Raw genomic sequence first — 13,412 nt, forward strand, 5'->3', positions numbered from 1 at the left:
GGTCGATAGGGTCACAAAGAGTCGGACACAACTGAGCGACTTCACTTTCACTTTTCACTTTCATGCATTGGAGAAGGAAATGGCAACCTACTCCAGTATTCTTGCCTGGAGAATCCCAGGGACAGGAGAGCCTGGTGGGCTGCCATCTATGGGGTCGCACAGAATCGGACATGACTGAAGCAACTTATCAGCAGCAGCAGCAGCAAACTGGACAAAGACTCAAAAAAAAAAAAAAAGGCGCAGGGGGGAGGGGAGGGACTTTTTCAAGTCATTCTAAGAGCCAATATTACTCTGATACCAAAACCAGACAAAGAAAAGAAAACCCCAGGCCAGTGTCTCTTATGAATACAGACACAAAAATCTTGAACAAAATACTTGCAAACTGAATCCAGCTAAAAAACATGACCAAGTGGGGTTTTTTTTTTGGTGTAATGAATTGACTGTGGTGATGACTACATAACTGTGTAATTTACTAAAAAACACTGAATTACACTCTTTAAATGGGTGGATTGTGTGAATAATCACCATAAAGCAGTTCTTAAAAAAAAACTGTATAGACTCATTCCTTGTTGTTCAATCATGGATGCTTTTATTATGTTTACTGGTGGATGGTTTAAAAAAAAAGTAAATGTTTACTGGTGGATGGTTTAAAAAAAAAGTAAGACTTCTGAGAAATATGTTTGCCTAAAGCTTATTAAAAGTAATCTTTAACTGTAAAGTTTATAATAGTTTGACAACTTAAGCTGTCAACTTTGTCCTCGGAAACTGTATTTGTCACATTATGTTTTAAAAACCAGGAACTGACCAATCTTGTCTTAATGAATTTCATCTCATAAATATTCTGTGAGTCTTTGTTAAACACAGATAATTGATTGGTTTGACTTTCTTTCTGTGTAGCAACTCCACTTCCAAGGCTTTTGACTTTGAACAAATGACATAACATATTTGTGCCTCAGTTTCCCTGTCTGTAAAATGGAGATAACACCATATACCTCTTAGTTGTTATAAACACCCACCAATAAAGCAAACATACATAAATTGCTTTGAACTCTTTGGAGACATACATAACATTTCTATCACTATAGGAAAAATTAAAATTGCCTTTAACAAACTGTATCTGAACACAATATGAATCGCCATTTCTTCCACATCCATAAGGAAACAACAAAACTTATTAATTTCAGTTTTACAGAAATATTACTGTTTTCTCACATCACACATGAAATTACATAGCTAGAATGATATTAAAGAAAACAATCCAGAGAGTTTCTCCTGTTTAGTCTGACTCTGTGTGATATGAAGTTGAGTTCAGTTCAGTTCAGTTGCTCAGTCGTGTCCTACTCTTTGTGACCCCATGGACACAGCACTCCAGGCTGCATGAACAGAAGTTCACAATGAACAGAGATTATTTATCAAAGGTACAAATTTTAGCACAAGCATAGAGACTCCTTTAATAGATTATATTATTTAGTGTTCCCAGGCAGGATCTACTTATTTTCATTCTAATAAAATGAATTAAGCTAGTTGTCACTGGGAATTATTATTGTACTCTATTTGAAATAACTGAGTTTTGACAGTGATCCAACTCTGGGAGTCACTATTTAAATTGTAGTTAGTATAGGTTTTTGTATTTATTATTACCATTTCCCAGCAGATGGCAGTATGATACCCTGAAAAAAAAAGGTCCACTTCCTCAAGATATAATACTGCCATCTCCATCTGCTGAGAAATGGTAATTATAAATATAAAGGGGATCTCCCCTACCCGCCTCCTCCCTCACCATTTCCAAGCAAGGTATCATAGAGACTAGTGATGGGGGCTAATTTATTACCTTCCCCTTTGTAAATGCACCTCAGAGAAGTGAAGCAATTCACCCAACATTCCTGATACCCACGGCTGAAACAGAGGTTTTTTTTTTTTCTTTTCAGAAAGAAGTTGAGTAAATACTCTTAGATGGGAAAACAATTTATACGCACAGATGGAATCGTATAAGTTAAGAAAAAGATGATAGGCTTTGACTCAGGCCTGCTGTTTTCAGAGGGTTTCTTTAACCCTAAGAAAGAAAATCTTAAAAGCTGCATATTCCCTGGTAGAGGGTGTCACATCCCTCTCTCTGCCCTTCTACAAATGAAATTAAATTTGTTTTTCACTTGTGAATCTGTCTTCACTTTAATTATTAGACCAGCCAAAGAACCTAGAAGGGAAGAGGGGAAATTTTTTCCATCCCTATACTTTCTATAGTCAGAATATTTAATTTCAAAACACATCTGGCCCCAAGTGTTTCAGATGGCCACAGTGAAAGGGCATTTTATTGCCTCCTCTGAAGGTCCAAAACAATGATGCTGACACAGAATGTGTTACAAGGGGCTGAGAAATGGAATATTTCCTGTCATATCAGGAAACAAAAGATGTCACAGGCATCAGCGATTGTACCCACAACTGGTGAGCCCTGAGGGAACTCAGGAAGGAAAGAATACCTGCTATCTAGCAGCCATCAGACTGCAGCCACTTCCAACAGTGAACCCCGAGAAAGGTCAGGATGTGAAAGCAGAGGATACTGGCCCCAGACAGCTGAGGTGCATATCAAAGGAATGATTTCAGTGAGCCCAGACTCTTGCATCTTCCCTTACACGGAAAAGCGCTAAATTCCTTGAGATATCTGGTTTTCCTTTAATCAACAATAATCTGTTGACTTTCAGACCATCTGCCCTTTGTTGCAAAACTTCTGTATAACTTGGCTCATTCCCTTGCCTCCTCAGAGCAGTTCTTCAGGGTTACCTTTAATGATGCTTCCCAGGCTTGAAGTCCTAAAAATTGTCGCTGTATAAAACATAACTCTCGACCTTTGAGAGGCTCAGTTGGTAAAGAATCTGCCTGTAATGAGGGAGACCTGGGTTTGATTCCTGGATTGGGAAGATCCCCTGGAGAAGGGAAAGGCTACCCATTCCAGTATTCTGGCTTAGAGAATTCCATGGACTGTATAGTCCTTAGGGTCGCAAAGAGTCAGGCACGACTGAGCAAATTTTACTTCCCTTTACTTCTCAACTTGTACGTTATGAATATTTTTAAAGTCAACAGTGCCTAAGTGTTGTTTATTAGAATTGCCATTTTATTTTCAAGGCTCATTCACATCAGTGCCAAATGCAATAACTTCTAGGCAATGTCTACTGTAATGTTTATATAATTTACAGGGATTAAACATAAAGAAACACACAGCTAAGGAAAAGTTCAGATTATAAAGAAATTATGCACGAGAGTATACGTTCTGCTATACTTGTGTTCAACAGTTCGAATGAGATAAGTTCTTACAAAAAATGCTGATTACAAGAAAAACAGGTGTTCACTTTACTTACAACAAAATTAGAAGTTACTGTTCCTAGTGTGAGACTAGAAGCTTCAAATTCATTCCTGTGTTAAGCCTAGTTTTTGTAACTAAATTAGAAGCATACTTTGGGAATAAAAGGCCCTATGCATATCCCTCTACAGCTTAACAAATTGTCACATCAATTAAGCACTCATGAAAGATTCAAAGGTACAAAGTTTTCTCATATATTAAAGAATAGTTTACCTAGCCAAGTTTTTCTCACTGTAACTTTTTGCTGAATGAACACTGCTTTTCAGACTGTCTCATGCTTTGAGTTTTAGCTGTCACCTTTCTGTATTCCCACCAGCAACGACATTACTCCCATGTGAGATTATAATTCTTGAGCTAATCACCCAATAGTAACAGTTAATAGTAATAATAATAGTTAAATAAATGGAGTGCTTAACAAATTAAAGACACTGTGGAGTTGAAATAGTGATAATAGTTCATAATTATTGAGCATTTATCATGTGTTTGGCCTTGTTCTAAGCACTCTATGTACATTAATTCATAAGTTCATGACACTTTGAGGAAAGTAAAATGTGTCCCAATTTTATGGGAGAAAATGCTGTCCTTCTAAGAATGACTCTCAACTAGAGGCTGACCCTTGGGATGTTTGAAAAGTGTGGGACTTTTTGGTCAGTACATCTATGAGGAGAGGTAACTAGCATTTAATGGTTGGGAGCAGAGATGCTAAACCTCCTGTAAATCATCAGCCAGGCTCAGACAATGAGGAACTACCCCATCACAAATGCTGCAAGGTGGTTCCCACTGAGAACCACTCTCTTACTGAGAACGTGTTCTCCATCATTCTTTTTATTAAACTACTCTTCTCTTTTGGACTTTTGTATTCCCCAGCTCAGATGACATTTAGCATTATATAAAACTGAGAACAGCTCTGAGCTTTCAACCAAATAGGTGATCTGGTTGAAAACTTTCAAGCTCTTTTACCCATAAAACCCCTACTTCCTCATATATTTTACACACTATCACCAAAATAAAAAGAAACAAAAGCTTCCATTCAGTAACCTTTCATCCTAAAGCAACAAACATGATAGTTTCAGAAAAATTTTACATTAATTCTATTCAGTTTGAGGGCATACATTCTTATAAATACATGTCACATAAACTCTTTTTTACAAGGAAATATGTTTTCTATTCACTTGCATATATTAGTGTAAACTAATAGAAAAGTATTAACTACACAGAACTGGACTTTGCAGCCAACTAAAACTATAAGAAATTAATTTTCTTCCAGTGTCCATATTTTCTTACCTTGATTGAAATTGAACACTGAGAAAACAAATTCTCACTAATTATCTTTCAGCAGCTAAAAGCACTGGAGAGGCAATGGCACCCACTCCAGTACTCTTGCCTGGAAAATTCCATGGACAGAGCCTGGAAGGCTGCAGTCCATGGGGTTGCTGAGGGTCAGTCACGACTGAGCGACTTCACTTTCACTTTTCACTTTCATGCACTGGAGAAGGAAATGGAAACCCACTCCAGTGTTCTCGCCTGGAGAATCCCAGGTATGGGGGAGCCTGGTGGGTTGCCGTCTATGGGGTCACACAGAGTCGGCCATGACTGAAGTAACTTAGCAGCAGCTAAAAGCACTGGGCAGGTAAAGTTAAAAGTAAAAAGATATGTTAACTTTTGATATAGTATTAAAAATGAGTCTATGATATTAATTTCTCTCATTTCTTTCTGCTAACTACATTTTCAGTCATCATTTCTGTAGATGCAGAAAATTATAAGCCCTGTTTGCTATAAAAATAAGTGATTGCCAGAGTCTTAAGGCCTCTAAATATCAGCTTTATGCAAAGAACCTTGGCAGGATAACAGACTGAAGAATAAGTCTTAAACTCATCACCTGATCCTCAAAAAAGCAAGAGAGTTCCAGAAAAACATCTCTGTTTTATTGACTATGCCAAAGCCTTTGACTGTGTGGATCACAGTAAACTGTGGAAAATTCTGAAACAGATGGGAATACCAGACCACCTGATCTGCCTCTTGAGAAATCTGTACGCAGGTCAGGAAGCAACAGTTAGAACTGGACATGGAACAACAGGCTGGTTCTAAATAGGAAAAGGAGTACGTCAAGGCTGTATATTGTCACCCTGCGTATTTAACTTCTATGCAGAGTATATCATGCAAAACTCCGGGCTGGATGAAGCACAAGCTGGAATCAAGATTGCTCGGAGAAATATCAATAACCTCAGATATGCAGATGACACCACCCTTATGGCAGAAAGTGAAAAAGAACTAAAGAGCCTCTTGATGAAAGTGAAAGAGGAGAGTGAAAAGTTGGCTTAAAGCTCAACATTCAGTAAACTAAGATCATGGCATCTGGTCCCATCACTTCATGGCAAATAGATGGGGAAACAGTGGAAACAGTGTCAGACTTTATTTTTGGGGGGCTCCAAAATCACTGCAGATGGTGATTGCAGCCATGAAATTAAAAGACACTGACTCCTTGGAAGGAAAGTTATGACCAACTTAGACAGCATATTAAAAAGCAGAGACATTACTTTGCCAACAAAGGTCTGTCTAGTCAAGGCTATGGTTTTTCCAGTAGTCATGTATGGATGTGAGAGTTGGACTATAAAGAACGCTGAGCACTGAAGAATTGATGCTTTTGAACTATGGTGTTGGAGAAGACTCTTGAGAGTCCCTTGGACAGCAAGGAGATCCAACCAGTCAATCTTAAAGGAAATCAATCCTGAATATTCACTGGGAAGACTGATGCTGAAGCTGACACTCCAATACTTTGGCCACCTGATGTGAAGAGCTGGCTCATTTGAAAAGACCTTGATGCTGGGAAAGATTGAAGGCGGGAGGAGAAGGGGATGACAGAGGATGAGATGGTGGGATGGCATCACCGACTCAATGGACATGAGTTTGAGTAAACTCCGGAAGTTGGTGATGGACAGGGACGCCTGGCGTGCTGCGGTTCATGGGGTTGCAAAGAGTCAGACACGACTGAGCGACTGAACTGAACTGAACTGAATCACCTGACAAGCTTGTTGAACTAGATTCCTGACTCAGTAGATCTGTGAAGAGCCCAACAATTGTCTCCTCAGAAACCCCCACGTGATGGTGGCTGTGGTGATGCTGTTCCTCAGACAGCATTTCCATTATCATAGGATTAAGGTATGGTCGGGCGGCAAGACTCTACACTATTAACAGAAAGCCATTTTACAGTGACATAAGCTTAAAAATTGGGACTCTCCCCAAGATGTTTGATTTGAAGATGCTAAAAATTTAAGGCTTAGCTCATGTACGAGTAAGAATGCCTTGCTTTCAGATTTATACCTATTTTGTATTTTCAATCATACAATATCCTAGCTAGTTTGTATACAGAAAATCCTTCTTGTCTTTTAGAGCTTAAAATACTGTTGTGAAGCATAACCATTAATCTTGAATATATACATAGAGTCGCTTATGATGGGAAACTTCATTTTCTATCATTTTTCCTGTATAAATCTTCTGAATTTTTTTGTGAGAAATGCATCAAGATGCCATCTTTCCCCCTTCACACTCAGTTGTCATCTAATTTATCTAAGAGATAAATTTCATAAAACAATGTAAATGAGATATTCTCTTAACACCACTTTTGTATCTTTCTAAAATATTGTACTTTCAAAGTGGCTAGTTAAAGAATAATTTAAAAAAATAATCGGCAAGTAAAATATGACAATAAGAAATCCCACACCATGCTACACGTAACTTCCAGAAAAGTCACTAAACAAGCCCTAAACAGAGTTCTTACCTGCATAAGTTGCTGCTTCAATTTCTGTATTTCTGAAATGTTCAGCTCACTGAACAAGTCAGAAACAGGGTGGAGAGACTCTCCTTTCCTTAAAGTGGGAGTCCGATAGTCTCCATTCAGTTTCACAAGGGGCCCGTGGATATGTCCATTCATTTTGTCATCATTGTTGGGTTCACTCCCATCCTCAGCAAACTTGAGCCCATCAACTGAGATGCTGATATGGTTATCATTGAGGGTGATGTATTGGGAGAGCTCCTTCCGCAGGCTGTTCTTTTGCTCCCTTTCATTTTTTAAGGTCTCAAGGGCTTCTTCCAGTTGGTGCTCAGCGATCTCTTTCAACCGGATGGCATCTTCCAGTTGGCTGTTCAGCAGCACCGTCTCCTCCTCAAATCGCTTAATCTCATGCTTTAAGCCTTCATATTCAACCTGAATTAGATAGGATAAAGAAGATTCATAAAACTAAAATTTGGGTCTTACAAAACTGCCATTAAACACTCTAGTGGACCTAACATTTAAAAAATTAAAAGTCTACAAAATAAATCTAAAAAGCACATGATGTATATATATACATTTAAGGTAACAGAATGGTTTCTTTAGATACCCATATTTATATAAATTCAGTTCTTAGCAGAAATGAAAAAGGTACCTCTCTTAGAATTTCTTTTATAGGTTCCAATGATCAAAAGGGGACACTACTTGCCTAATCAATCAATATCATGTTTTGTAATAGTATATCAGAATACTCACAATCCAAGAAAAGGCTTTTATCATCACTATTACTTTGTTTTAAATTATTAATAATGAGGAAATTTTTATACTTAGGGCTAAGTTAAAAGATCACAGTATGAATATAACCTCAATAAAATATGTATGAGGGTAAGATGAGAAAGCAAAGAAATACTTCACATGCTTAAGGAAAGAACCTGGAATAACAGTGCCAATTACTCCAAAACAAAAGTGGAAGTGGATCAAGATAGTACAGCAGGAGGACATGGATCTCACCTCCTCCCCAAAACACATCAAAAATACATCTGCATGTGGAACAATTCTCACAGAAAACCAACTGGAGACTGGCAGAAGATCTCTCACACAAGCAAAGCTGCAAGGAAGAGCCCCCCCTAACCAGGTGATTGTGTACCAGCCCTGGCAGCTCTGCTTCAGGATGCCAGCTGGACAGACTTGGCGTCAGGCTTCAGATTGTGTTCAAGTCTGCTGTACATGTCTTGTTTTAGGACCAAACTTGAAGGGTCACGCTTCCTGGGGTGTGGTTTTTCTCAGTGTGATACAGGAAAATAAGGGGATTAGTCAAACCAAGGTTGGATGTCTGAAATCTGTGCTCCATTATGTCTGCTAATATTCCAATGTCAATGGAGCCGATGAATTTATTCCGCTACTTTTAAGGCACTACCAGGTTATGGCAGTGGGAGAGAGTAAAGAATTGAGAACAATCTAAATCTACCACACACTTTTATAATCACATGATGAGACTTTTTAAAAAAAACTTTTTATTGTGGGTAATGTAAAAATACTCAAGTAGTGAGCAGAGTTCAATAACTCCCAGGAAACCCACCACTCAGTTTCAACAATCATCAACTCCTGGCCACTCCTTTCATCTATATTTTCATTCACTCTCCTAGCTGGATTTATTAACTCCAAGATATCACGTACTTTAGGATCTATCTCTCAAAGATGACTTTTTTAAAAAAGCATAGCCATAATTCCTTAAATAATTTCTTAAGAACAAGATATAATCTTAGTTATCAAAAACAATGTCAACAATTGGTTTGTATTGATATAGGAAATAAATAAAACTCAGTGAAAAAGGATAATATATTATTACAACCGTGCAATATAAGAGAGCAAATGGAAACTTAAGAAAATGTTAATAGTTGATCTTTAATGGTGGGAATAAAGGTGATTTTTAAGAAAAAAATACCTATATATTGTTATCAATATAATATTCTTTTGAATTACAACCAAATAAGAGCCTGTTCAAACACCTCCTTGGTTGTGAAAGTCCACAAATGAAAGAGATATCCCACTCTGAACACAACTGCCTTCTTTGGGGCCTTTTCCATGGCTCTTGCCACAGGTCATCCTTTAATAAGTGTTTTTATCTCCACAACTACTAAGAGGAAATATTTTTTATGCACCTAGGTGTCCCTCAGAGTGCTTTAATATCCCTTCTTGTGTCTCAATAAAATTCTGCTCCTGATAAATATTTGCTGAATAAACTATTGTGAATGAAAAAATAAAATGGAAAAAAATATGACAATGTCAATTATGATTTTAGATAGTAATATGAACTGTGTTTACCTTTAAATATATTTTAATATTTATATGACTTTAAACCTTTGTTTTGTAAAGGATTTTAAAAACTAAAGGACAAGGCTTCCCTGGTGGTCTAGTGGTTGAGAATCTGCTTGCGAATGCAGGGGTCACAGGTTTGATTTCTGGTCTGTGAAGATTCCTGCAGGTCCCAGAGCATCTAAGCTCATGTGTCACAACTACTGAGCCCATGCGCTGCCATTACTGAAGCCCACATGCCTAGAGCCAGTGCTCTGCAACAAGAGAAACCATGGCAACGAGAAGCCCGTGAACTACAGCAAAAATAGTACCCCTTCATCAGAACCAGAGAAAATCTGCACACAACAATGACGACCCAGCACAAACAAAATAAATAAATAAATCTTAAATAAACAAAAAAACACTAAAGGATAGAGATCATAGATAATGATCATTTTCATATATTTGTATTCCTTCCCACACCCCTACATCTTCTTCACATAATCTCAATTCAGTGGCTTGTCTTGCAAACTTTAGATAAGAGTCTTGATACAGATTTAATTAGGGTGTAGGTTTGGCTGATGTAAGAGAGACCTAAGTAAGAGTGACTTATTTGAGAAAGAAATTTGTTTCTCTCGCATGTAATAGTACGGAGGTAAATAGTCAAGATTCAACATTCAAAAAACTCAGATCATGGCATCTGGTTCTATTACTTCATGGCAAATAAAAGGGAAAAAAAAATGGAAATAATGACAGATTTTATTTTCCTGAGCTCCAAAATCACTGAGGACAGTGACCGAAGCCATGAAATTAAAAAGATGCTGCTCCTTGGAAGAAAAGCTATGACAAACCTGGACAGTGTATTAAAAAACAGAGACATTATTTTGCCAACAAAGGTCCAAAAAAGGTATAGTCAAAGCTGTGGTTTCTCCAGGATCATGTACGGATGTGAGAGCTGGATTATAAAGAAGGCTGAGCACAGAAGAACTGATGTTTTTGAACTGTGGTGCTGGAGAAGACTCTTGAGAGTCCCTTGGACTGCAAAGAGATCAAACCAGTCAATCTTAAAGGAAATCAACCTTGAATATTCATTGGAACGACTGATTCTGAAGCTCCAATACTTTGGCCACCTGATGTGAAGAGCTGACTCACTGGAAAAGACTGATGCTGGGAAAGATCGAGGCCAAGAGGAGAACGGGGCAACAGAGGATAAGATGGTTGGATGGCATCATTGACTCAATGAATATGAGTTTGAGGAAACTCTGGGAGATAGGGACAGACAGGGAAGCCTGGTGCATTACAGTCCATAGAGTTGCAAAGAGTCAGACACAACTTAGCGAGTGAACAGCATCAAACAGTCAAGGGTCAGTATAAAATCTCTGTTTAATGAGGTCATCCAAGAATCAGACTCCTCCCATCTTATTGCACTGCCTCCTACACTAGTCTACATGATCTAGGGTTGCTTGACTTCTTGATCATGTTCCAAGAAGTGGGACAAAATAAGGGTACACCTCCTGTCTCTTTAAAGACCTGTCTCAAAGTTGGCCATATCATTTCTTTTCACATCCCATTGGCTAGTACCAGTTGCAAAGACGGTGAAGAATGTAGTCTTCACTCTCAGTAGCCTTGTGCCCAGTTAAAAATTGGGTAATATATTGGAAGAAGGAAACAATGGATATTGATGAATAGTCAGCACTCACCACCACTCACTCAGACAGTGGTGGTGACCTGTGGAAATTCACAGGTCCATGATAGAATCACTTAAAAGAGTCAAATCATAAAATTTTCTTAGTATAACAGAGTCTGTTTCCTTGTACCACGGTTTCTTCCAGGCCTTAGATACTATAGAATCATTTTCCTCCTGATCTTTACCTTTTCTATCCCTGGACAAATTGGGATACTGGCTTGCCAGTCTCTCCCAGTATTTCAAGCAATCTTCTGACTGGCCTCAGATTATGTGATAGCTTACATTTGCAGATATTAATTTAGTTGGCAATGCAGAAATTTTATCCTGTAATCCTTGATAGACTGATGTCTTAGACCAAGCATTTTCAAATATTACTGTGTCCTCTGGACTAAATCCAGCTCACAGCCTATTTTTATAAGCAAATTTTATTGGAATATAGTCACATTATTTTATTTTTATATTGTCTATGGCTGCTTTTCACACCAGAACAGCAGAGTAGGGTAGTTGCAAGAAAGACTATATGGCTTGTAAAACCTAACATATTTGCTACCTAACCCTTTATAGAAAAATTTTGCTGACTCCTGGTCTACAGGAGGAAGGAAAGAAGACATTAATTAATGAAGTAAGACATTGATTTAGTTTGTATTGTAGATTTTTTTATTCTGTAACTTTTACTTAATTGATAGCAGACTTCCTTACGACTTGATCTCTTTCTATCTGGTCAGCTTCACTCATACTCACTCAAATGTGGTTTGTGCTTCTATTTACCCAGCTGTTTCATGTTTCTCTGCCTAGGCAAAGACAGTATTCCTGAAAACTCTTATTCATTCTTCAAGACCCAAATCAAGACTCTGATACTAACTGAAGTCTTTGTTGACCCACTCAGGCAAACAAATCACTCTATTCTTCTACCATTATAGCAAGGCTGCATCATAGGATTAGAATCACAGCAAAGTGGAAGCACCAGAAATAGAATGGGAAGGCACTTAAAAATCGGTAATTGACATTTTGAAGACAGCATCAAAGTAGTCACCATTATAAAAATCAATACTTAGTTGCATTTCCTTACAACAGCTTCATAGTTTAGTAATTCTATTTTTAACTATGTGAGGGTTGGAGACAGCATTTAACACTGTAATCTTTTCAGAGTTTAGGAACTCTAAAGATCTTTTGTTTTCTTTTTGTTTTCCTTTTGGGTTTTATTTGGGAATTGTGAAGATCTTAATTTCAACCTGTATTGCTAAGACTAACAGATAGCTTTACTCTTCAATTACATGGGACCCTAAGCTCTTTGAGCCAGTAACAATGTTTTTTGTCCTCAAAAAAGTACATGGCTTCTGTATGACAAACCCACAGCAAACATTCTCAGTGGTGAAAAAGTGAAAGCATTTCCTCTAAGATCAGGAATAAGACAAGGGTGCCCACTCTTGCAACTATTACACAACATAGTTTTGGAAGTCCTAGCCATGGCAATCAGAGAAGAAAAAGAAATTAAAGGAATCCAGATTGGAAAAGAAGAAGTAAAACTCTCACTGTTCAGTTGCTCAGTCGTGTCTGACTCTTTGCGACCCCATGGACTGCAGCACACCAGGCCTCCCTGTCCATCACCAACTCCTGGAATTTACTCAAACTCAAGTCCATTTAGTCGGTGATGCCATTCAACCATCTCATCCTCTGTCATCCCCTTCTCCTCCTGCCTTCAATCTTTCCCAGCATCAAGGTCTTTTCCAACAGTCAGTCCTTTGCATCAGGTGGCCAAAGTATTGGAGTCTCAGCTTCAGCATCAGTCTTTTCAATAATATTCAGGACTGATTTTCTTTAGGATGGACAGGTTGGATCTCCTTGCTGTCCAAGGGACTCTCAAGAGTGCTCTCCAGTACCACAGTTTAAAAGCATCAATTCTTCAGTGCTCAGCTTTCTTTATAGTCCAACTCTCACATCTATACATGACTACTGGAAAAACCATAGCTTTGACTAGATGGACCTTTGCTGGCAGAGTAATGTCTCTGTTTTTTAACATGCTGTCTAAGTTGGTCATAACCTTTCTTCCAAGGAGCAAGCATCTTTTAATTTCATAGCTGCAGTCACCATCTGCAGTGATTTTGGAGCCCCCCAAAATAAAGTCTGTCACTGTTTCCATTGTTTCCCCATCTATTTGCCATGAAGTGATGTGACCAGATGCCATGATCTTAGAGCTAATCAATGAATTTAGTAAAGCTGCAGGATACAAAATTAACGGAAATTCTTTGAATTACTATGCACTAACAATGAAAAATCAGAAAGAGAAATTAAAGAAACAACCCATT

General features: G+C 38.1%; 1 protein-coding gene across 3 annotated transcripts in view; it reads right to left on the reverse strand.

Moving 5' to 3' along the window:
- BICD1 (BICD cargo adaptor 1) overlaps positions 1–13,412 on the reverse strand; it is a 251,591-nt gene that overhangs the window by 49,152 nt on the left and 189,027 nt on the right. For all 3 annotated transcript variants that reach the window (XM_070789827.1, XM_070789826.1, XM_070789828.1), the window contains exon 4: positions 7,134–7,559. In XM_070789827.1, the coding sequence (XP_070645928.1) occupies positions 7,134–7,559 (426 nt within the window). The remainder of the gene's footprint in view (positions 1–7,133; positions 7,560–13,412) is intronic.

Source organism: Bos indicus, chromosome 5 (assembly GCF_029378745.1).
Source record: "Bos indicus isolate NIAB-ARS_2022 breed Sahiwal x Tharparkar chromosome 5, NIAB-ARS_B.indTharparkar_mat_pri_1.0, whole genome shotgun sequence".
NCBI classification, from domain to species: domain Eukaryota; kingdom Metazoa; phylum Chordata; class Mammalia; order Artiodactyla; family Bovidae; genus Bos; species Bos indicus.